The 26,618-nt window shown below is 39.9% G+C and overlaps 1 protein-coding gene across 27 annotated transcripts in view; it reads left to right on the top strand.

Moving 5' to 3' along the window:
• camk2g2 (calcium/calmodulin-dependent protein kinase (CaM kinase) II gamma 2) overlaps window positions 1–26,618 on the top strand; it is a 65,555-nt gene that overhangs the window by 23,230 nt on the left and 15,707 nt on the right. For 15 of the 27 annotated variants that reach the window (XM_056395442.1, XM_056395439.1, XM_056395437.1 and 12 more), the window contains exons 3-14: window positions 5,702–5,761; window positions 9,015–9,069; window positions 10,064–10,129; window positions 12,224–12,296; window positions 16,214–16,316; window positions 16,820–16,903; window positions 16,990–17,084; window positions 19,712–19,834; window positions 20,319–20,402; window positions 20,520–20,562; window positions 21,589–21,648; window positions 24,949–24,989. In XM_056395442.1, the coding sequence (XP_056251417.1) occupies window positions 5,702–5,761; window positions 9,015–9,069; window positions 10,064–10,129; window positions 12,224–12,296; window positions 16,214–16,316; window positions 16,820–16,903; window positions 16,990–17,084; window positions 19,712–19,834; window positions 20,319–20,402; window positions 20,520–20,562; window positions 21,589–21,648; window positions 24,949–24,989 (887 nt within the window). Of the gene's footprint in view, window positions 1–5,701; window positions 5,762–9,014; window positions 9,070–10,063; window positions 10,130–12,223; window positions 12,297–16,213; window positions 16,317–16,819; window positions 16,904–16,989; window positions 17,085–19,711; window positions 19,835–20,318; window positions 20,403–20,519; window positions 20,563–21,588; window positions 21,649–24,948; window positions 24,990–25,855; window positions 25,889–26,618 lie in introns of all 27 variants that reach the window. The other 12 variants (XM_056395444.1, XM_056395446.1, XM_056395438.1 and 9 more) reach the window with 3 other exon arrangements.

The raw sequence follows: 26,618 nt of genomic DNA, 5'->3' as shown, positions 1-26,618 counted from the left end.
TGTACACACACACACACACACACACACACACACACACACACACACACACACACACGTGCACAGTATCAATATACCTACATCACTTGCAATACCTGTGATTTATAGCCAATAAACCTCAAAGCTAAAACAGCACTTGTGCATTAGTTATTAAAAGTTATTCCTGTCAGTGCGTGTGCGTACACGTTGGGGTGTGTTAAAAGGGTCAGACTATGCTGTCCATAAAATTCTCTTAGACTGTGAGCAGGAATAAATAGATATATACTGTAGTGCTTGTAATTTTAAATGGTGTGCCATAAAAAAATCACTTCCAGGCACTCAAGTGGATGGTTGAAAATAAAATTAGAAACTGTAATTGTACTGTAGCACATGATTAATCTCTGCTTCTTGAGTAATTATTTTGCCAGCTACACAAATATTATTACAGATAATGCCATGTATTGCAGATGGCTGATTTGCAGTGTACGATGCATGTCAGACTCACCTGAATTGTGTTGATTTCTTACCAGTGACGGTGTCGGAGGGTGTGCTTGTGTGCGACTACAGTGGCAGCTGTGCATGAATGGTTCTGTGATACAGCAGTTTTAAAATGGAGAAGCTGTTCTGTGTGTGTGCCCTGATCTAGCTAATATCCAGCTATGCTTTGGGGGCAGATTGCCAGGTTTGTAGCAGTCGGATGATGAAGAACAGTACGTGGCAGTCGTGATCTTTGTTGACCCAGACTGCTCAGTCTCTGACAGTCCCTGAGAAGAGGAGACTTTGAGCTAGTGTCAGGATAGTGTCAGTTATAATCTTGACGATGTCTGTCAACCCTTTGACATGCATACTGCAAATTAATATTTTGCTCAACTGATAAAATTCATTATCATTGCCAAGTTTGAAAACTTGTTTCTTCCTCCAAATAATTGGCGTATGGTTGGTTTTTACTGGGGGAAAAAAATGAACAGGAGTTTGGTGCAGCTGGAGAGAAGAAGACACCATGTTTGTCACCAGCTAAATGAACTCACAATTCAGCAGCAAAATCCGCAGTGCAGACTGAGACGCCACAACGATGACCACACGACACCAAAATATAAGAATGACAATGTCATTGCATTAATTGTAAAGTATTATCTGTCTCTTTCCCTGCAGGCTGAAGTTAATTGATGTACACGGGGGGGACACAAACAGTGGATGTGGGCTGAAAGAAGCCATCTATCCATCCATCCATTCATCCACTGCCCCAGTCTGTTCAGAGCCTCTAGATGAGATAGTAATAGGGGGAGGGCTGGATGGATAAATGAATATGATGATGTGCCACGCCATCGGTCATCACTCAATCCAATTGGGCTAAGTGCCGTGTGTTCTTCTCTCCGGAGCAGACGCTACGATATCACAGCATCTCTCCGGAAAGCTTTAAAACGAGCGTGTGTGTATGTGGGCGAGGATGCTATTGGCAGGCCATGGGTTTGACTTTTTCACTGTTACTCCTACAAAGAAACGTTACCAAGGAGCACCACACGCCAGCTCTTCCTCCATGTGCAGTGATTTAACATGGCAAAATGAAGCTGTTTACTTGTAGCTGAATGGGTCTCTTGTCAGTTTGGGTCCAAAACATTGTTGTTTGTTTTGGGTTTCAGAGATTGAGGCGTACACAGCCAGTAGCCACATACAGGGAGTTAATGTAGCTAATCTACACTGAGATGGCTTATTAAATACCCCTCGCTAAAACTACTGCAGTCTAATAAGACAATCCTGCAATAAATCCCATCTTCATGAAGGTTACAGTGCTCGGTTTTAGAGAGGTGTTGATTCAAGTTCATGGTCATTTTAGAGGATGTAGTTTGTGATGCTGTTGAGCTGTCGTCAGTTTCCCTGCATTATTTACGGTTTTGTTTGTTTTCAGCCAGTGAAGCGCAGCCTCGGCAGCTTGTTTTCTTTTGGTTTTGTTGAGCCGTCACCTCATTGTATTTCCTGTAGTTAGGCAATATGTGTTGAGCTCCTAAAGGACTTCATTAGTTACTATGTTGATCTAATGTGTGATATGTGATGTTTAGGTTTGATGATCAGTTTACCCTTTGTGCTGATTATATTGAAAACTACCCAGCTGTTACCACGACAGTAAGACACCAACATTTTGAAAACAGTTACACACTCCAATTACATTAAGTCTAGTTTATTGAAGAGCTGCAAGTTCAGGACAAAGGGGGCACTATCACCTCTAATTCAGCCCCTTTCAATTGGTTCTGTCCGTCACTTCTAATCACTCTCTAGTGGTTGTGTTCCTTTTACCGTCTGTATTTGACACTGAACAGCTTCTGTTAAGCTGTAGTCAGTTTCTCTTGTTCCCCCTTTTCTACACAGTTTGTCCTTTTGAAGCCTGTACTTATTCTCTCATCTCTCTATTGAAACTCCTCAGTCAGCTTCTAGTGTTTCTAAGCAGCCAGCTGCCAACACTGTCTGCCATCACAAGCATAATAAAGCCGTCATCTCAGGCCAGCATTGCAAAATAGTCCTATTTTTGCAGGCAGATTCAACTTTCTAAGAATACAAGCAGCCAAAATAGCCCGTTATGGCTATGAGAGGGAGGTTGAGGAATGTCTGGAGCATGCTTTGATTTCTAATCCTCCAAACACACTGGTCAGATTAAAGCTTGTGTGTGTCTGTGAGGCCTGAACAAAAGCATGGACACTGAACTGAACAGGAAAAGTCCAGTGTGTACGCATGTCTGACACATGCAGGATAAAAGCTGCAGCTGATTGGCTTAACCCTGTAGGTCAGAGTTCGGGATCAGACTCAAGATGGTGTTTTTATCCCTCCATGTGTTTTCCTGCAGGAGTTTGTTGTGGCGGTGAGGAGAATAGATTTGATAGGAAATCAATACATAAATCTTTACATCTCTAATCAAGAGGTGACTTTACACCCAAAGGTCCCACCTTTCACTCAGCGACAGCTCGTGTGTGGAGATTGACTGGCTGTTTTTTCTTTCTTTCTCTCCCAATGGATGTGACTGAGCCTCCATGTACAGTACGTCACTACAGCAGTGTGATGTGGATAAAGTCCTACTCATTCACAGAAAGCACTGGGATACATGAAAAACATATGCACATGTACATTTTAAAGTGTCTATAAAAAGGCAGATATGGATTAGTAGTTGTTATACATTTTAGAAACGAAAATGCTAAACATTCCCATCAGTTTCTCAAATATGGGGATTTGCTGCTTATATCATTGAAAACTGAATATTTTAGTTCAGTATATACCTTTTTTAAGAGTCGTCTTTTGCTTGTTTTTTCAGCTAATTGATTTAATTGTGCTGTAAATGGAATGGAAAATGTATTATAGTTTCCCAGAGTCCGAATTCATGTCTTAAAATCCAAAACTAATAGACATTCAATTAAAATGATATAAAACTGATAAAAGCAGATGTATGTTCTTTTGATTGAACTTTCAATTAATCATATCACTACTAAATGACATCTTCCTGCCCCATCCACATTGTTCTTGTCATCAAAGTCTTTCTGCAAAGAGCAGTTATGGCAAAACATTTCATCCTGAATGTTACAAGGCAGCAGATTGAGATTTGTGATAAATAGTGAGGTTTATTGAATTAGGAGAGGTCACTGGTGACGGTTCAGTATTGCTGCCTCATCATAGTCGGTGCCATTAAACTGTCATGTTTTAAATGCTTTATATGCACACAAGACCACAAATTACATATTTACATTGTAGTCATGGAATTGAGTTTCCATTGCCTTTTAAAGGCCCCTCCGTGTTTGCTGTGCAGGAAGGAAGTATTTCCTATTCACTTTTCCTGCCTATGTTTTTCCAGCCAGTCGGGGGATGTGAACAAACTGAAGCCTTCTCTAACCTCTGGGTGTTACCTCCATCCTATTAGCCGGGTTCATTGATTACATACAGCTTGATTATTTTCCTCTCCAGTGGCGTCTAAGTGTGTGAGTTCTGCTTTTGACTGCTGCCACAATTGTGAGAGTTTACTTTCTGTACAACTCCAGAAGCGCCAAAGATTAGGATACCATGTACTTACTGCCATTTACAGTAAAGTTTGTGTTCACACTTTGATTAGGAGAGGAAGCCACACAATCAGCAAACATTGCTTCAGTTTGCTGACTCATTGGGGTTGAACTACCTCCTGAGAGAAGACTCTTTTCTTCTCTTCTCTTTTTTTCCTCTTTTCTTAGCTACATCTCTCATTTCCAAAGAGTCACTGAAATAAAATACAAATTAGTGCTTGTTTCTATCAGCTACTGATTTGAGAATGTAGTTGGGGACACGATAAGGTAATTACTCCAGCACTAATAACTCTGATATATCTTGGCCTTTACTTTGCACCTTTCCACCTTGGATGGTGTCAGTGCTATTTTAATAATATAATTTGTCACTTTTGTACCTGTGGTGTTTTAAACAGTTGTGGATAAAGAAGGGTTACTAACTCGCCACCACGACACTGCCTAAAGCCTTGGATGGGACGGGGGATTAGGGATGTCCAGTGTCTCTCTCTCTCTCTGTCATGTGCGCACACACCAAAAACAAAAAAAAACACACACAGGCGTGTGCACACACTTAAGCAGCCCATCTGTCCCCGGAGACTGGCAGCTGGTGGGTGGCAAGAGAGTCCAGTATGAACTTGACCTCTAACGCTCGGCAACAGGAGACGCCATTCACTGTATCTATCTACTGTATCTGTCCTACAACCAATCTGTCGTAAACAAACCTTTCGTAACACACACACACACACACACACACACACACACACACACACACACACACACACACACACACACACACACACGGACATCCTACCCTCCCCATTAGAATCATTAACTGGACACTGATTATATTAAGGCCGGACCCACAAGACTAATTTCACTAAGTGCAAAAAAGCTTGTGCTAGAGGTTTTTGTGTGTGTGTGTGTGTGTGTGTGTGTGTGTGTGTGTGTGTGTTTGTGTGTCTGTATATATACAGTATATAGCTGTCTGCCTGTCTACTGGTGCAAGCTCATTGTAGTTGACAGCCTCTGGCCTCCTAGCTTGTCTGGTTTGCTGTGTGTCTTACCTTTATGACATCCTGTCACTGTTGAAACTATTTTCCGTCCCCTTCAGTTCAAGTCCCTTTGATTTTTGTCACAAAATGGCAGGTTTAGAATAAATCTATTGTTCTGATTGGAAAAAGGAGGAGCAGGAGAGATTGGAGAGAAAGGGAATAAATGTGTTTGTGTGTTTATGTGTTTGTAGCTGCACGGTTAAAATAAATTTTTTAATCAATTCACATAGTGGCTGGTACGGGTGTTTCTGAAATCCTCCCAAACAAGATATCAAGTTTAAGTGGTTGCAAAAATCTTTGCTTTAGAAAAACTAAACAAGTTATTTATTATTTATTAGCACTTAAATATTGAACATATGTTAAAAGGTTATGTAGAAAAAGCTGTTTTCCAAATGCTATGTTGAAAAAGTGATACTGAACAGCATGAGCTTCAGTCAAGATTTAGTGAACGTAATGCTGCCATTATTGTGGTATTGTACTTTAGTGTTGGATTTGTGCCCTTCTGTGTCGACTCACCAAAGTGTATTCATAAGAAATGCGTTTTTTCCTGGTATTTTGGTCACATGTTGGACAAAAACAAAGTGTCATAATTGCGTCTGGTCCTGGAGCTGGCATTGTGTCCTCACTGATTCCCCTCTCTCTGCTCTTTTCTGTCCTCAGATCACCAGAAACTGGAACGGGAGGCAAGAATTTGTCGTCTGCTGAAACATCCAAACATAGGTGAGTCACCTCTGAGAGTTAACAGACTAATGGATTAGTGGAACACATGTTTTAATTGAGAAGATTTGGGGGGAAAAAAAGATTTTAGTTTAGAGGTAAAAATTTTCAGTTGCTGCAACAGATTTCTCTTGTTTGGATTCCAGTCAGACAGAGGACTCAGAGATTGTTCGAGGTTCATCAGTCACATTAATCCTTGTGTTCTGTTGAAATTGGCTTTACTTCCTCATTATTTGGAGTTCAACAGAACACATTGCTGTATATGTAAAAAAAAATAAAATAAAATAATGGCAATAATGGCCAAATTAGTAAATGTGTTGTTTGAATACTTTGTTTTGCTTCATATGTAGGAAGGTGTTGAAGTGATAACCCCTCATTTTTCTTAAAAACCTCAAATAACATGAATCATAATAGTCTGATTTTGGAAAAAGGAGGAATGATGCTTCCTTAAAGTACTGTAAACACCGATCACAGAGATAAAGCACAAGGAAATTCATTGCATTTAACAATGTTTTAAACAGTATAGTCTCTTCAAAATCATGATTATTAAGATTTCTCATACAGTTAGGAAAAAGTTCAACCATAAAGCTGATAAAACAATGTTAAGTATGTTTTTGAGTGGGAAACTCCAGGACCCCAAACACAAGATTAGTTTTAACTACACCTACACAAATGCAAGTGAAGGTACCCTCATGACTAACTTACAGAGCACATGCCTATCTGTATTCACCTTGTGACATACAAAGTCACCTGGCATTATATATACTGTATATGTGTGTGTCTGCGTATATGCATATGAGCAATCATAGTTAATATTTGTATTAAAATCCTTTTACAGTCATGACTGCCTCCAGTTTATGACACAGACATTGACATGTTCAGCTGGACTGACCTGAAACTGACACTTAAAGCTGAAAGCTCAGAGTTATTTCAAATCCGGTGTACAGGAACTAAAACAACAACCACTGTCTAGTTTCATCTCAGTGTGCAGTTTAATACTGTCACTTAAGCAAATGGCCTCAGCAAATCAGCCAGTAACCTGGTATGTCATGGAGTGGGACATTTGCATGGTTCAACTGGCCAGCAGCCAAAGAGGTGAAGTGAGTCTGAACACCAAGACATGCACAGTCAGCTGGTCGCACTAATGCAATCAACACTGTTTACTTTGTGTACTCTGTGTGTGTACTCTGTGTGTGTGTGTGTGTGTGTGTGTGTGTGTGAGAGAAGCTGGATGGTTAATGGTCACTAGATATTTGCCTCAATATTCACAGTATCCTTTCATGTCAGGTTAGTTGGTGGAGAGCAGACAGACGTACTTTTCCTGACACTTGTTTTTTTCATTTGACCTTTATGTTGAAGTGTGAAAAGACTGTATCAGCGTTTTGTTTCACATCTCAGAGGTGTGTCTGCAAGCTTGATGGTCGTCATATTCTGCAAACTTGAAATTATAGAGACTCCCCTCCCCAGGAAAAAGCAGCAGCATTGGTTGTCCAATGTTTTCCTCACGAGTAACCTGCTACTCTTGTCTCTAAGTAGGTGGATGTAGAGTGATGTTGTAGGGGTCAATTGTTGGGTCAACATTGTCTCTCTTCGTTTTTTCCCTCTCCTTATATTTACTCAGAAAACAACATGATAATGTAAAGCAAACACACAGTTTTGTTACATCTGAATTTCTGGCAGTAAAATGGAGAATGCTAAATCATAATGAACTGGAAAATACAGATCATATTATGGATGAGTGGTTTAAAGAATGTATTTACAGTTTAACAGATTTTGCCCTCCAAATGAAATCATACAGGAGAAAGTGAATAGTAGGCAGATATGAAGATGTACTGTTTATAAACAGGATATGTTGAATGTTTATGTATTTTTAGGTTATGTTCTGTTGTACTGAACCTGAACACAAAGACATGATACACGTATTCAGTGTGATTTACACTTTGCAACGGTGTAACTACCCCAGGTTGACCTTTGTGAACCTGCTTCAGATTAATCATGTTTTTAAGTTTTATTCAGTATCGCAGTAAATCCAGTGATACTTGTCTGCACATCCATGGGTACGTTGTATGGTGCCAGTTTTTCAAAATGTCAGACTTTGAAAACCCCTGCCCTAAATAACCAAACTACTTTGTTTAGTATCCGTAGCAGTAAATTGTCCGGTTGATTGAAAGATTATTGTGCCTGGAAATGTCTGTAAACGTCTGTGTTAAGTTTGAGTCTCATACAACTTGAGATTCTGTGTGTGTTTTTTGTGAGAAATCCAGACAATAGGCAGTGGCCCCTTGGAAAGGAAGGAAATGGCAAAGTATCCTTGTGGCTGAACTGCCAAGTGTCTTATCATAGTATGCTGCCCAGTGCAAGACACACACACACACACACACACACACACACACACACACACAGAGTATGATAACGGCCTATTGGTATCATTGGTCTCTTTCTTCTTTGCACCACCTGATTCCTGCTTTGTCATCGCCCTATTCTTCGTCCTCCTCCCATGGCTGCCCTTTTTTTCTTTTTTTATTATCCCTTCCTCTAGGGGAGAGCTTGTCAAGTTTTCCTTTCTTTAAATGTGAGTCATCTGAAGGAGAAAGAGAGTAATATAACACATTTTCATTTCCTAATTCAGCACCTTCACCCACCTTGACACGAGCAGCTTTTTAATCTATTTGTAGGTTTCTGTATTTCAAAACTCTGTTGAACTGCTGATTAAAACTGTTGGTTAAAGTTGCCCAGCTCCTCCTGTGTGAAGAAGAAATAACTTTTCCGCCCCTCTGTGTGCACTGAAGCTTTCTGCCTGATCCAGTGCTGCAGTATCAGAGAGAAAACCTGAAAAGAAATTAGCACTATCACATCAGCTATAAATGATTAGAAATATGGCAACTACTCAGTCAGCTTTGTCATCCAAAAGCTGATTCCTTGTTGCCAACTGTCCAGGTGGCACTCAGGCTTCTGAAGCCTACTGTCGAGGGCTGGTGTAGATCACTTCCGATAGGCAGGGAGAAACGGTTCTGCCAGAAACCTCGTATCCACGGTGGATGTGTCACTTGACCCTGTGTGTGTGTTAGTTATGATTATGAATGAACATACCATAATACCGTAGTAATTTAACCACCACTGCCCCACACACACACACTATTATTCACGCAGAGGAAACTCCTCTAATGTGATGGTGTTTCCATATAGAAGATAAATAACTTTATTTAATCATTTGTAACCCAAGTCTCTGTCTCTCTGTTTCTCTTTCCCTCACTAGTACGACTCCATGACAGCATCTCAGAGGAAGGTTTCCATTACCTTGTCTTTGACCTGTAAGTAACATGCGCGCACACACACACACACACACACACACACACACACACACACACACACACACACACAACACACACACACACAGGTCATAGGTTCAGGCTGGAGTAATTCTTGAGGATAAATTGCTTCACCTAAGCAACAAGTAAGTTGAAATTGTTTTTCCCTTTTTATTTTCCATGACGGACACGATTCACAGCAGTACAGTATGTTATCAGCATTTCCACTGAGCTGCCATCAAGGAAAGGACTCCTTTTTTTTTCACGTGTAATATAAATACCCCTCACCTTTCACCATGTTTACTACCACAAGTAAAAATGATAAGAACAGTAGAGGAGGGGTAAGCTGTCACATCTTCTCCATGCTATTTCTACCACTTGCGTAACATGTGATGTATCTTCTAATGAAAATGTTAGGACTTTACCAAAAAAAAACAAAAAACAAATAGTGTGTGTTGAATATTACATTTTATATTCCCCAACTCAAAGAAAATCTGAACATTTCTGATTAAAGTTGCAGCCAAATTATGAGCAGTCTGTCAGGTTTGTGTCTGAGCTGCAGATAAACCAGACATCCAAGTGAGTCATGTGGAGGTTTGTATTATCAGCAACCAGTCAAGCGTCCTCTGTAAGGACCACTTAGATCACAGGAGACACATACACATGAATACAGAGCATGGTGGATCCATGAGGACTTTTATAAGATAAGATAAGACGCACCCTTATTGATCCTTCGTAGAGGGAATTCAGATTCGACGCAGCAGCACAAAAGAATAGCAGCACAAAGGGAAAAATGAAGTAAGAAATGAAATAAGAATAGAAACAAATATCAACATAAATCAAAATCCTTAATCAGTTCTACCACCCATCACACCTGCATCACTGAAAGGTGTATGATATATGATTCTTTGTAAAGTGTATTTTCCATTTAGGAGAGAGATCTTCATTTGTCTCCAGAAAAGAGAGATAACAGTCACTTTTTTGTCTCCGTCTGCAGTGTCACTGGAGGAGAGCTGTTTGAGGACATTGTTGCTAGAGAGTATTACAGCGAGGCAGATGCCAGGTACAGTATGTCATCCTGCTGACGTGTGAACATGTTAAGTTGTCCATGTTTGTCAGTTTTCCTGCATACTAAGGTTCTGGTGGCTTCCATAGTAAAAAAAAAATAAAATAATTCAGGCTGCCGAGGCAGAAAAGTTGGTTATGAAAGCACAAGATGTTTTGCCGTTTGAATCTGTGTTAATGTACTTTGTGCTTTGACAGCAGAGGAAATGCTTGTGCACTTCTCTGAGATTGTTTTCAGTGCATGGTATACACTTTCTCTTACACCATGTGACTCTGGGATTTTAAATTTAATTTCATTAATAAATGATGACAGAGCTGTCCTAAGTCTTGAAAAAACGTATTTTAAGCCTGTTGTCAGAAGTTGCAGTTGGTTTTTTGCACTGCAGCTTATTACCTGATCGGATCGTGCAGGTTTAAACCGTAACACGTCTTCTAGCAGATTTCATGTCATGTGTTAGCGTTCTGTCAACACTTTAATAAAACAAAATTATCCAACAACATCGTCACACTCCGGCATTTTCAAGCAATGCTCGTATCCTTTTCTTTTATCTCCTCTCTGTCATCCCTATGACTTGCACCAGGTGAGACCTCACGATGTGATTTGAGTTCAGCACTACAGACTCTACTGATACAGTTCAGGTCAGGTGTGGCCATGTACAGGGTCTCAGTGGATGTTAGAGACGCCTGAAGCCAAACCTCTGAATGTCATTTTAATATCTCACAACTTGTAATTGAGCATGGCAAAATTAAATCATGTGTTTTTATACAAATCGAATGTATGTGCAGCCAGTTAAAACGCATCACCATGCACTGGTAGTTCGAGCCACATATAAATAACTATAGCTACTATAACTATAGATGTTATTTACATGTTATTTCTAGCCACAGATGTTATAAACAATGACTATTACAAAGGTCAGGGCTGCTAGTTTCTAACTTTTGGTTGTCAAGTGGACGGACACATACATTTTAGAGACTCCATTTTCAGCCAATAAAAAAAGATATTAGTTAAAGAGTATTTGAAGAGCATTGGAGACAGGGCAAGAGAACAGGAGCAGGGTAGTCTGATGGGTGCTATATTAGCTGCAGAAACGGGGGAGGCAGATAAAATGGGGTTAGTGAAATGCTGAAATGAGAATGAGTAGAGGAGATATGCAGAACAAAATGTGGAGTCCAGATTTAGCCTAATTTGGACACAACGCCAGGGGCTTTTCTTTTGATTCTGTCTTACAGAGAGACGACTCCACTCCCCCAAAATATGTCTTTGTACACCCCCCTGCTGCTGACCCCGACTTCACCTTTACTAATGTCAAGCTCAATTTAATTTAAAAGAAATAATGGTCATTTTAACTGCGTATCAGACCAGCAAAATCGCTGATATGCAAGCTTAGGACAAGCTTACATAAGATGCCCCACATCGCCTCAACAACACACACACACACACACACACACACACACACACACACACACACACACACACACACACACAACCACACCCTGCCCACTCCACTTCCTTCCACACATTCAGTCACATAAAAATGCACCAAACTTTATTCCCATGTGCACCACTTATCCCCCTATCCAACACTACGCAGATCGCGAATGGAATAAGAGTGAGGGTTCACAAATGATTGTTGCTCGTAGATTGCAGGTGCATTTACACAGTCTCTCAGGGCTCCTGTGTGCTCGTGCTTGAGTCATAAATAGGTCATTGTTGTTGACCTTGCTGGGCACAATTGCGCAGAAGTGTTTCCTGTTCTGAGAATTCAACAAAAATGTCTTTTAGAATCTCGATTCAAAATATCAGTCAATCAATTCGAGTAATTTTTCACACATAAATGGCAGAAAATAGCCTTTTTTTCTGCTCCTCCAATCTGAGGATTTTCTTATTGAACATATTTTACATTTTATCAGACAAAAAAAGACACTTAAAGATGTCACCTTGGGCTCTGAAATTGAAACTACGATGAACTTTTGTCATTATTATCGGCCAAACGACTGATCGTTTTTTTCTTCCTTCGCTTCAGTCTGTAGCTCATTGTCATGTAGTTATTGTGGACTGACAAATGTGTCTGTCTTCTTTGTCTTGCAGCCACTGCATCAATCAGATCCTGGAGAGCGTCAGTCACATCCACCAGCATGACATTGTGCATAGGGACCTCAAGGTGAGTTATCGTGTACCACTGGTCAGTGTGGGAGGACCTTCTATGCTCTCCAACACACTAGTTCGATGCACACAGAAGTCTCTTATAGGGATGTAACATTGTGCCGTGAATGAAATGAAAGTCATTGATCGAGATTCACAACAGGTCTAAACGCACACACATGCACACACATCGCACAGACGTCATGCTGTGACGTTAAGAGCAACTTAAGGGACGAGCGTCATCCTTCTCATCACCTGCTTTCTCTCCTCTTTATTTCTCTGTTCCCATCTTCCTCTAACATCTATACCCCCTCCCCTTTTTTCATCTGTTCCCCTACTTCCTCTCCCCTCCCTCCTGCACTGCTGAGGAGTGACGAAAGCAGACCAGCTGCTATTAATAGCGGGTCGGTGGGTGAGATGACGGCCAGTGACGATTTCCCTTGCAGCAAGATTGTTCACCCCCAGCAGAAATCAACAGCACTCTGGCCTCCTCAGGGTTATTTCAATTTTTAAACAATACGGTGAATGTAGCTGGCAGATTGACCTGAGGTTTAAACACCTGGATAATTGCACCACATTAGTTTTATTGCCAATACTGAGGTCAGAGTCCTAAACTTAAATAGTTTGCTTATAATCTGGTTATTTACTTTAATGTGAAGGAGCAAAATTAAACCATTACTCTAGGATAAGTAAAAAGTAGACAGGAGTAATTGGAGAATAAACAATCTGTTTTTGTGTGAGAGTGGTGTAAATGGACTTGTGTTGCTTTTCATTGATTTTTTCCTTGTATATATATATCAAATGAATGCGGAGAGGAAAGAGTTTTAGAGGTACAAAAATGATGATAGATGATGAAGGCCGAGGACAGAAATCCATTACATTAGTTGTTTATGTACAACTCCCTCATCGTGTATTAAAACTGCATCTGTGCATCATTACTGCAGACAGTTTGTTCTCAGATGGTATACTAAACAATATATTGTGTATTTAAACTTCACTGACCTGCTGGTGAGACCGTCATTATAAACTCAGTCTGTGCTGCCAAATATTTTTCAGCCCCAGTGAAATCTATTTTAGATTTCAGCAGTGTTGCCAAAGTTTCCAAAAAATATCAAATATGTGAGGATGAACTGACCAAATTTTGCTTGGCAAAGATCAAAGGTCAAGGTCACTTTCACCTCACTATACAAGTTTTTGGCCATAACTTAAGAATTGATGTGCTAATAATCACAAAATACACGTAATACCTTTTTATTAAATTCCTTCAAAGTCTGAATTACAGATGAGTCTGGACTGACATGGATGTAAACTGCACTTTAACTGGTTGTTGGAGGCATACAACCACGAAGCGGTAATTCTAGTTCCAACCTTAAACCTGCTATAAACGCGGTAACCTCTATTTACTGTTTTCTCTTTTCTCTTCTCATCAACCTTGTTTCAAGCAGCAGTTGGCAAAAAAAACAAACTGATAAACTGCACTAGAACAGTTAGCTCTGCTTACCAGCTGGTTAACAAACCAGAGAGAGATTATTGGATTTAGATTCATCAGGTGGCCAGAACTTACGATTAATGCTAATGTTGCTCTGTTACACGTTAACCACCACAACTTTATAAACAATAATATTTCAGTGTTTTTTACAGCCCCCAAGTGGCCAAAAAATAAATAAAAATAAAAATTTCCTTGGGATGCAGCCATAAACACACACACACACACACACACACACACACACACACACACACACACACACACACACACACACACATTCACACACATACATACATACATATCATATTTACGCCTGCCTGTCATGTTGGAAGGGTGACTCGCTGAAGGGAAAACAAGAATTAGAGAGAAAGAGTTGAACGCTGTTGGCTGGTGGCAGGCTGGGTTGCCATGGTAACTGTAGGGTGAGGTCACCCGGCTGCTGCAGCGCCAGCGTAGGGACTCATTATGCCACCTCCCATCTATCTATCTCTATCTGTCTCTCGCTCTCTGTTGTCCTGTTGCTTTATCTCGAGCTCTCTGTCCCCTGCGCAGTCCCCCCTTTTCTCTGTCTCTCCTATTGTCTCAGCTCTGCTCGATAGAGAGGAAAAATGGTAGGTGGATGGATGGATGGATGGATGGATGGATGGATGGATGATAACTACATGGGGAGAGAGCTAGTGAGATAGAAGGATGAGATGAAACAGACTAAGAGCACAAAAACAGTTGGTACGAGTGTCAGACATCCATCCATCTGTCCACATTTGAGGCGATGAGGATGGCTACCGCTGCAAAAACTTTTGCCCTCAAGACACACACACAAAAAAAAATGGTCACAGTGACCTGGAGTCTGTCCCAGCATGCACCGGGTACCAGTTCATCAGGTCTAACACACACATAGATCCTATTTACACCTGGTATTAACATGCTATTATATGGATACGCTATCTAAATAATGACATCTGATTAAGGGCCTTTGCATTTGCACCTGGTATTAACAAGAGTCGTAATGTGATCAGACTTGTCAACGAGAACAGTGTGTGTTAGGTAGGATACTCTCGAGGTGAAAGATGAGGGTCATGGGACAGATGGAGACAGCCAAAGGCATCCTTCTTTTCAGTAGCTTTGCTATCTAGGCTAACAGTACTTATATTTTATGAAGGTTTACTGTCAGTGGAGAAGCTCACTAGCACCGGCTTGGCCACATCGTCCCCCTTAATAGTCTCCTGAAGCGAAGCTGCTATATATATATATAAAAATATATTTCCTATTCCTCCTTTGCTGATGAAGAGGTCATCTGAGGCTCTTTGACAAGCAGCTTGAGATGGCAGGAAGAGGCAGAGTTAGATTATCTTCTGATTGTTTAGCAGATTCCTTCTTTTAAAAACAAGGTCACACTGCAGACGTTGATTTTACACCTGGCTGAGACATGATCACAGTGCAAACCAGATTCAATTTGATTGTGTTCTACTTGCAGTGGTTTGTTCTTGCATTTACACCAGTGTTATAGTGCAGTAATGTAATTAACATAAATCACAAAAACACAAAAAATGCCTCTGTCCAGGATTTCGCATTCCTCATATATCATTTATTTTATTATTAAAGTGATAATGCATGATTCAGACTCTACGGGAGTGTGGTTCATAGGGCATGCAACTGGTTCAGGGAAAACCAACAAACTCAAGGACCTTCTCGCTATGAGGCAACAGTGCTTACCCCTGTCATCTTACAAAGAAGAAGAAAAAAAGGCCAGCCCTGAGCTCTATCTTATGAAGAAAAACGTAAAACAAGTAAATCTGAAACAGCTGTGCAGCTATAGTAAGTAACTGACCTCACATCAGATTACACTTGACCTGACCTGTTATCTCAGTTTCTTCTCCCTAAGTGAGAGCAGCTCGGATGTAAGGAGATGCAAATGAGGAAAGCGAGAAAGCAGTTTAGACAACAGTTAGCATGCTCATGTGCTCATCTTTGCCAAGTCCCGACTTCTTGCATGATTGTGTGATCAGAAGAACAAGTGTCAAAATACTTTGTTAAACCCAATGACAGCTGACTGAAGAGGTCTTTTTTTTGGGGGGGAGAAGCCTTTGTCGCCTTGCTTGACCGATTCATGCGTCATTACTGCTGTAGATGTCATTGTGCTCCTGCAGCTCATCCCGTCACGCAGACAGATAGGACATTTCTGGAAGGAGGGTACAGGCTTATCTCTTTTGCCCTTGATTAAATGTATAAAGATAAATTCAGCAACTTGTTCTTATTAAATGATTTTGACTTTTTTTTTCGGACTAAAATAAAAAATAATGAAAAATGTTAAGTCATCGCTTGTGTCTCTTCTAACTCGTCGTGTGTATTTTTTTTTTAACATTTTACAAAAAAGATTAATGGACAAAGAAATGTTGGACGCAGTGATTAGTTCTGACCTGAGTGAAAACATGTTTGTCTCTGTGTTGTAGCCGGAGAACCTGCTCCTGGCCAGTAAGATGAAGGGAGCAGCTGTGAAGCTTGCAGACTTTGGTCTGGCCATCGAGGTGCAGGGCGACCAACAGGCATGGTTTGGTAAGAAATCACACTCTATGAACACTTGGGATTTTTAACCCTATTATCTGTGTTGTTTCCACGCTGTTTACTTTCAGCCAGAACACCAATCCATCATTGCTTGAGGAACTAAAGTATTAAATTAATAGCTTGCTAGTTAGCTAAGTACATTATGATAATAATATGCTGTATTTTGTGTTACAAGGGAAAATTAATAAGTAAGAACAAGTCAAGGTGCTAAAATAATCAAAATGATTTCTACAGGGAAATAGATACCAGACACATTTGTGTGTGTGTTGAGAACAGTTAAAATTATTGCATTTTATCAACTATGTGTACGTTTGAAGTTATATTACAGTATTACTGTGAATATTAGTTCTACATTCAAAACATAAAATAAATAGGATATTACTGAAATGTGTGAGGAAAGGTGAGGAGGGTAGAGATGAGGAGAAGTGTTGAGATAAAGTCAATATTCTCATTTGTCTGTCCAAAACACACTGAAAATGTTTGTATGTTTGCAGGTTTTGCGGGAACTCCAGGGTATCTGTCCCCAGAGGTGTTGAGAAAGGACCCGTACGGCAAGCCAGTGGACATATGGGCATGTGGTCAGTTTGCCAGATGGATAATATGGATGTATGCTGTTGCTATCATATGCTCACTAATATTAATTTGGATTGTGTGTGTGTGTCAGGTGTGATCCTGTACATCTTATTGGTGGGCTACCCTCCCTTCTGGGACGAGGACCAACACAAACTGTACCAACAAATCAAGGCCGGTGCATATGACGTGAGTTCTTCTCCCTCATGTTTTTTGTAGTCACCTTCCCCGACATGCGTGCCTGTGAGCTGCAGCTGTGTTGTTGCAACACTTCAATGCAGTTATCATGACAAAAAATCTTACATTGTGCAACATGAAAAGCCAGCGTGGTTACTGGCCATGGTGAGTGGACAGAGAATACAGTATCACTATGACTCAATGCTTGTTTTATGTTTAGATGATTGTTACAAATCCCGCTTGCTAATAACGGGGTGAAAAAACATCCTGGAATTTCCTGTAGCTGCAACAGCTCACATGATAAATTCAGTGTAATGGTACATTTCCACAACACTAATACCATCAGTACAACAATATGGTTATGTTATACTCACCACTCTGCTGCTCCAGGTTTCTCTGAGTTTAACTGAAATTATGTAAAGTAGGCTGCCAGACTTTTAATGTGAAAATACTGGAGGAAGTGTTTCATTCATGGTAGCGTAAGATCATTTGGGGAAAAAGGAAAAATGGAGTGCCTGACATGACTCTCGCTCTGGAAATGTACATTGTACAGAATTTATCAAGACACCAGGTAAAACATGGAGGAAGTTTTGAGTTTGCTTTAACTGGGGAACAGAGGAAATTAGAAATAAAGGCCTGGTTCCCCCTGCCGCTTGAGGTAGATAAAGGCCACTTGAGAATTTGTGGAAGTCATTTGATCTATTATTAATGTAAAAACATTAATCAGTGCAGCTTTAATAAATGCCCCAGCTCATATTTGCAGGCTCATCCCAGGCTGGCTGACTGTGCATGTATTTTGCTAATTTTCAGTACATGGATCCATGAAGACGAGGGTCAAAGTCCGTAGAGTCTGTTAGAGAGCTCCATCTGCGTTCATCAAACTTGAATTCTAATAAATAATCTGTGTTTCCTGTTTGAAATGTAATTCATGTGAATTAGCAAGCCTCAACACGAGTCCTGCAGGACACTTTCAGTTCAAGTCTCATCAAATAACACACTCTGAATTCTGTTGCGCAAGTCATTTAGAAATTAAATTCTAGTTTTTAATTGCTTTCTACTTGTTATTGTATAATTTTCATCTTCACCGCTGTAGAAAAAAAAGTGAGACGCTGTGAGAGCGCAATAGGCTTATTTATCAGATCTTGTCATAGTCCTCTGGGAGATAGGAATTTATTACCCGTATTAATTTCCATAATTGGAAGCAACCACATCTAATGAATGTGCATAATATGAACACTGATATGAACTGACTGTGACACGCACTTGTAATATTGTTCACTTTGTGAATGTCAACATTGTCATGCAGATACCTTGAATCTCATTTTTTTGTGTTTTTCCATGTTGTCAGTAATTGACAGCTGACATTTAAATGTTTGAAACAAATGTCTTGCTTTGGTTTTCGATAATAAACACGTTTTCTGGCACTTCCTGCTACTTGGATGGAGGGATGAGGGTGGTGGGTATGGCTGACTACGCTGACTTTGAAAACTCCATCTGTCACAACTGAACTACTGCGTTGACTTATTCAGCACAGTTTGAAAATCACTAATTTCCTTCAACATAAAATCATCAATGAATTATTTATTTATTTTATTTTATTTTATTTTATTTTGTTTCATAGCATAGTAGAAAGAAAGATAAAATCATTGCTCAATTCAATATATGATGTTTTTCTTTTGTTCTACAATGAAAGAAAAGAAAGTAAAACAAAAAGTAACAATTAAGCTACTGAGCTGTACAACGCATTGCTCACGTGTGTGAGTTGACAGATGCAATCTGCTTGTATTCAGTGCCTGGTTTACTAAATATCATAAAATGATAAAATAATCTGTATCATAATTATTACTACATTGGGAAGTATTTCGGTGGAGATGGTGTTGATATGGATGTTAACACTGAGGTGATTACAGCTAAATGCACTCAAGAAAGAAAAGTTCAGTTGCAGCCTGTAGTAGTTTTACAGCTCAATAATGGTCAAGTTTAAGTTTAATGAACGCACGCCGTAACTCTTCTTCCAACACTCGTTTGCGTTGTAGTAAGCAGATATTGTGTTCATTGCCTTAATCGCCTCATTTTGTGTCTAATATTTGGTTTTCGTTATCTGCAAGTCTGTATTTATTTAATACGCTTTTCTTTTCAACACCACAACCCTCCCTCCTCCTCTGTCTTTACACCTTCTCTCTCCAGAGGCAGAGTTTAGTAAATTCAGCAAAATACATAAGCAGCCTCTGTTAACATGTCCCCTGTTATGATTTGCGAGATCCTCCCCTAAATGAATATACAACGAGGAGAGAGATGCACCTGACAAACACTCACACAGATGACACAGTGTGACTCTAGATCGCTGCGTCTGTTTGTTTGTTTGTTTGTTTGTTTGTTTGTTTGTTTGTGTCTGCAGATGTAGTTGTAAAATACCACTTCTTCTGATAGCCGATCCTGTGATGTCTGCCTTACTCTCAAGTGTTTTCGCCCATTTTGTATTTTGCAGATGCAGGACTCTTTAGGGTCTGTAAATATTAAATACTTCTTCATTAGATGACGATGTTACAATTTGAAATAAAAAAAAAAAGCTTAAAAGAAAGCATATTAACAGTAATATACATTCTCAACATTTCTTCCTCTTTATCTCCCTCTTTCAGTTTCCCTCTCCAGAGTGGGACACAGTGACCCCTGAGGCCAAGAATCTGATCAATCAGATGTTAACGATCAACCCTGCCAAGAGGATCACTGCCGACCAGGCCCTCAAGCATCCATGGGTCTGCGTAAGTCACACTTTGACATCAAAAGAAAGTGGTCATGCAAGCTTCAAACAAATGATGTCACACATTTTTCACTATCTCTCTCATTAAGCAGTCATTCATTGACTAAGTATTGGAATACCTTGGCAGGACACCATGGCCAGGAGCTCTCACTCACATTCCCAGAGATAAATTGTGAAATATGTTAAGCAGTTCATTTTTGGCACACAGCTGTTCAAAACAAGAACACAATTTGGTCCAGTAGCCTAGTTTTAAAATCGTATACTGCTAAACACAGAGACCTACTTTATATACCACAACAGAAGAGAATGAAACATCTTTATGTAAATTTCTGAACTAATGAGATGAACACAGGACATAAATCAGGGCTCCTTTTCATTTATAATCAGCTATATGATATAAAGCAACACCTTACCACCTACATTTCCATGGTGTAACACTGAAGTTGGATTTATCTACAGTGTTGTTTCCTGTCCTCTACATACAGCAACGCTCCACTGTGGCCTCCATGATGCACCGTCAAGAGACTGTGGAGTGTCTCCGCAAGTTCAACGCCAGGAGGAAACTTAAAGTGAGTGTGGACACACACACACACACACACACACACACACACACACACACACACACACACACACACACACACACACACATCCATAAAACAAATCCTTATAATTTTTTGTCTCTGTAGGGAGCTATCCTCACAACGATGCTGGTGTCCAGGAACTTCTCAGGTGAGCTTGAGCAGTAATTCTAATAACACATCACACCTCAAGAGACAACAGTTTGATGTAGCCCATAGACTTAAAACAGAGTCCAGTGTTGTTGATGTTGAATACGTATATAAATGAACCCATACAAAGAAGCATCAGGAATTGTGACAAAAAACACGTCTGTTTTATAATGATTTCTAAAGAAATTTCAGTTTGAAGTTGTATGCACACTTTTTGTTCCTGATCTGATCTCTGATTTCTCTTAGAGGCCAAATGATTAGTTTCGCTGCTGTTCTGCTACTGTACTTCCTGTCTGCGATCTTTTATTTTTTAATTTCTTAACCTGAAACCAATTCCCTCGACCACACATTTTTATTCCAGTTGAAATTTACTTGTCAGCCTTGTCTGCAAGTTTGTTTTCGCACTTCAGGGGTTTGGCTTGGATTTCCTCCTTGTAAGCAGTTTGATCACTGAAACACAGGGCACTTTTGATTGAACACCCAATTTGTGGGCTGGACGATGGCTTAGCAAGCTAATGCATTAATGCTACTGGCCCTGTGTTTTTATGCTTTCATGTAAGTAAAGTAGCTCTTGTGGATAATGGCCTACTGCTTTCCACTGGTCAAGATTGATCTAGACTGGATAAGGCGGACGGGCCGGACCTCTGAATTGCTTTATACATAAATGTAGGCGTGTTTATCAAGTGAATGTCCATGGAAATAAGATTAACAATTTCAGAGTGGAGGTATTTTAGTGCTGAGAAGATTTTCCCGTCGGTTGCTTCACTTTAATCTAATAACAAAAGGAAATTGGTAACCAAAGAACTCTTTATCTTTAAAGTTAAACTGTCATGAATGGTGAACAGCTCACAGGATGTGTTTGCCTGCTTGATACAGACACTTTTGGGGAACGTCATGTTTTGCCATCCTTGTCTAAAACTCTAAAGTTTATCAACTTAAAGAAACCAAGAGAGAAAATGGCCTTCAGGCATTAGTAAGGTTCTTGTCCCACCGGTGGCGCCACATTGAATCCCTCTCTGTCCAATAGTGGGACGGCAGCATACCAGCCCTGCCGCTACCACCAGCACGGCCGCTATGGCACAGGAAGGTACGTCTAATAGAGGGGGTGTTGGAGTCGGGCACTGCCAACTTTGTACTTGAGCTATTGGCATGTGGCCTGGGCTGCTTGAACCCCTCCACCTGCTGCCTGCTGCCTGCACACTGATGGACCACCTTTTGAATGGTCGTCATTGCACTGGGTCATCGTATTAACGCACACAAACATGTAAATGGAAACCATAAAGAGAAGCTCAGCTCATAACCTTTCTGTGCTGCTGCGTGTCCTGATGCTCTAATGAACAGAGCTCCTCTCCAGGACTGGCTATTTAATTTCCTGTTTTGACCACAACGGCCATTTAACTGACACCCAGCATGACCCTTTGACCTCATTCCAGCGACTGCAGCTGCCACCGAGCCAAGTTGTGTTTACACTTCTCTGCATTAAGACAACTGGTGCAGGCTGCATATCTTTCCCTCTGCAGCATAACCATTTTAACCTTTTTATATTACGAACATATATAGACACGCCAGCAATCAACCTTCGTAACACTCCAAGTTTTGCCTCCTTTGAATTGGTTTGTATCCACAGTACGTGGCTGATGCCCAGTCGATGCCTGCCTGTGCTCGCTGCAACCTTTCCTCCGCATGGCTCTGGCACTAACAGCCAGCCAAGCATGTTTATGAGCATACAGAAATGTATGCCAACCTGCATGGGAAGCTGGATAAACAGAATGCAGTGTCCTTTGTTATCTCCTTTTCTTTGTCTCCTCTCTCCTGCCTGCTCTGTTGTTTTTGTGTGAACAGACAAAAGCACAAAAAACCTAATGCCGCCAGTATGCTTCAGACAACTTGCATGTCAGATCATCAAACAGTGTCTGAAACTGCCCCCCCCCTCACTAAACAGGCCCATTTTACCCACCACGGGCCTCTTTAGTGTGGCATACTTTGCAAACAGTTTACACGGTGCTATATACATCAATTGTAAATATTATAACAAATAATATAAAATGTATTTAATTGTTTTATTTATTATTTAAATGATAAAATGAAAAACAAAACATCATTATACAGTAAAACGTCATTAATGGAAAAGTCCTCTTTCATGGAAATAAATATTCCTTTTCTCCTTTTTCTGACAACATTGACATTAACGCCTTTTTGACTAATTGAGATGTTGTGCAACAAGATTTCGTTGCATCATTCCTCTTTATAGAGCCCTTGTGTCCTGTGGTACAGACTTAAAGAGAACAGATGTCTCATCTATGTAGGCTATATTTTACCACCTGGGCCCTGTATCATATAAATTATATTTTTTTAATGTAATATAGCTCTTAATGGCAACTTGAGATTTTTGTATACTGTCAGTTTTAAAACCGACAATCAAAGAAGCACACACCGTCCTCACATTGTCGAAAACTGTGCCCTGTTATCCCTGTTTGAGCATGATGGTCCATAACAGCATTCAACACTTTTGACTTCAGACACGCTCGGTCGACATGCCATGCAGCCCAGTTTGTTTGAAGCATACTGAACCATTTACAGGTAAATGTCAGTCACGTGACGGGGCAGGCTGCTTGCTTAATGGACATTCATACAGGAATCACGATTTGATCAGGTGGATGCTGCACTCACATGTTGTCAATAACGGATTTCTTTTTGTGCTTGATTCCAACTGTTACATTTCTTCATTGACTGAGTAAGATTAAGTGTTGCAGTGTTACAGAGAGGATGTCCTGAACATAAAGTTTTTCTGCTCACGTTACCTTAAGTGTTGGGAATGCACTCCCTCCTCTGTACTTTGTAAGACAAAGACTTTGAAGTGGATGCTGCATGCCAGACATGTTGATGAGCCACTGTCATCGCATGAACGCACCACCCGTGTGAAAATGATTAAAGAATGTGTTGTAACGTAAAGTGAAAAACTGACAGGTGTTTCCAGTTCAGATGTTAACATGCAGATATTAAACACATTAATGTTTTGTTGCCCTCTTCATCGCCCTCCTTCCTACTTTGTTCATGGAAGGTAAGGGGGTACCATTGGGATCTGATGGTGTTTATACATTAAGAGTGTGTCCGTGTTTAGTTTTAGTCTAATGTAGTTTAGGTTCAGAAAGTATGAAGCCACTTTAATCGCACTTCATTGTGCTTTAGATTTCATTTTAATGGATAAAATTGCCATTTGTCTACACGCGGTAAGCCATAATGACAAAGTGAAAATTTGGCTTTGTTTATCCTTGTGATGTGTCTAGAAATTAAATTAATTGGACATAGTTTAGAAAGGCACACACTTGTGTCTATAAGGTCTATAAGGGTTGAAATACTTTTGTTAATTAGAGATTTCAGTTTTTAATGTTTTCACTTTGTCATTGTGGGTTATTGAATCTAAACTGATGGGCAGAAATGGCATTTTTATCCATTTAAAATAAAATCTAAAACATATGTGCAAAAAGTGAAGGGGTCTGAACACTTTCTGAAGTGACTGTACTTTTGTGTGTGTGCATGCATGTGGACATTTTTATTCAGTTTCCTGATAGTTGTTGTGTGTTGGTGCCATTTGTAGGACTTGCCTCAGTCATTTCTTTTTCTTGTTATAACTGGTCAAGTTTTCAGGTGCATGCACATGATATTAGGTCAGTGTGGTTAATGTAGGCTAACAGACAGTTTCACTTTATATAACCTGGTTTGTGTTTGTCACATACGGGACATATATGTCAAGTTGTTTTTCCTTTTCTACCTGCCTCTTTTCACAAAGTTGTTCTAGCACTAGTGGTTCAGTTGACGAGTGTTTTCAATAGATTATATTTTCCTTGGTAACACATTGATTTCAGTAAGGACCACAAACAACTGGTTGTTTTGCAAGAAGCACCTCACTGGTTCAGAAGTACCTGGCAGGAAACTGTGGGAGTTGCGGGTGTTTTTGTGCCAGCAACTGTATATTTAGGCAAAAAGTTAAAAGAATAAAGGATTAATAAACCCTCAGGGTGCATACCTACTCCAATAATTTAAATTTTAATAAGAGGAAAGATTTCCAAATTTTCAGTCTGGGTTTTCCATTTTCCAAGTTTGATTTTCATTTTTCAATTTGCTGCAATATCAATTTTTCTTTTAAACATTTATTTTGCCTGATTATCCCCTGTAGTGGAGAATATATATGTTTGGGAGGGATTGTCCCTCAGACATTGGTTCCACTCTTAGAAATATATTACTGTGAGGTGATAAACCTTTCCTGAACCATCTTTAGTTTTTGTTTGTCCTGCTGACTGAGTGATCTCAACCACGTGTCTGTTTGTTGGACAATTACTTCTGTGTGACTGTGTCTTAAACCCCCTTTTCTCTCTCTCTCTTTCAGCTTGCAAAACCTTACTAAACAAAAAGTCGGACGGTGTGAAGGTAAGTTCTCTGACCCATTGGGGTTTTATTGACTTCACTGTTTCTGTCTTTCTTACTCTTCCTATCTTCTCCTGTCTCCCTTTTGGTCTGTCACCCTAACTACTCTGTAATAACATATATCTGTGATATTTATGAGCATATGGAAAAGCAGTATGTTCTTTACGTAGGATTACCTTTGTGTTCTGGTGCTCTGTAGTTTTTCTAAGGTTTATTAAATGTGATTTAAAGATTTTTGTGGCTTAGTGAAAGAGATTGATCTTAAAAATCAAGAAGTTGCTCGATCATGTTCATGAGTTAGTAGTTGAAGGTGGGGCACAGGTATGAAGATTGAAGATTATGGTGAAAGTAAGGGACCTAATAAAGAACAATGGACTTTTAAAATGCTGTTTGTTTTTTACCACCAGTTTGTTTCTGTGATTCACAGCGATTCGAGCCACCATCATGTCGTGGTGCTCATTTTGTTTTGATGGACAGTCAGCGTCAATGCATGCAGTGAAGCGCCATGATCAACAAGAGTCAAAATAAAATTCCAATTACATACAGTAACTTAAACAATAACTAACCCCAGCCCTCCAAAAGAAAATACATTATACAAATAAACTGCACAACCAGTGATTTAAATCTTTCAATTCTCCTTTAAAAATGAACTCCCTGTATTGTTTTTGCAGCTGATACTTTTTTTTTCTGAAGCCCTCTTAGTCTCCCTTTGTCTCATCTTTGTTCCTGTGTAAGCTTGTGCAGTTGTTTTCTTTTTCTCTCTTTCTGGGATCAATCTGGCAGCTTCACTTTTTTACTATTTTGATTAGTTCCTTGTTTCCCGATGACCCCTTATTTTTTTCCTCCTCCTCTCCATTGCTGTCTGTCAGAAAAGGAAGTCCAGCTCGAGTGTTTGTTTGATGGTGAGATCGGCTCTGTCATTTTCATTCATTTCTCATTCTTTGTCGCTCTCGTCTTGTTTCCGAGTCTTTTTCCCCCTCTAGTCCTCCCCTCGCTCTCGACTTTTCTTTTTTTTTTCTTCTTCTTCTTTTGGGCAGAGATGCTTGAGGCGTTGTGTATGAAAGTTTTCGTCTTGTCCGATTTGTGTTGGATTGCGCAGCTTCATCCAACATCTCTGCATCCCCTTCTGCCATAAGCGCCACCAAAACCATTTGAACTCCTGACAAGTCACAAATACACACACACAAACACACACACTCACTCATCCCCTTCCAGTTATCCTTGTCTGACCCATCTGCCTATGAATAAATCAGGCATTCTGACCCTGACCATCATAGGAGATTTAACCACTATGAACATCAATATATAGTCATTGTCCTTTTTTCCGTCATGGTATATTTATTGTACTGTCATTATTTTTCATTTGAGTGATTTTTCTTTCCCCCTCTTCCTAAAAATAAAACAGCTGTCTTGGTCACCTGCAGATAATCACCTCCATTTAAATCGAGACATTTCGGGCATAACAGACTTAAGATCACACTGTATATTAAAAGTGTTGCTTATGAAGTAATGAAATAAAATTACATTAAAATTATAAATATATAAATCAGCAGTAGTGCCTTTAAATTCCCATAATTTCTCTTATTACTGTTTTGAAGTTGACACGGTTCAGTTTGTCAAACGATGGGGGAT

The sequence above is a fragment of the Seriola aureovittata genome, chromosome 14 (assembly GCF_021018895.1).
Source record: "Seriola aureovittata isolate HTS-2021-v1 ecotype China chromosome 14, ASM2101889v1, whole genome shotgun sequence".
NCBI lineage: Eukaryota > Metazoa > Chordata > Actinopteri > Carangiformes > Carangidae > Seriola > Seriola aureovittata.
Note: the sequence above shows the minus strand (reverse complement) of the source record. Positions and strands in the feature narration are given on the sequence as shown.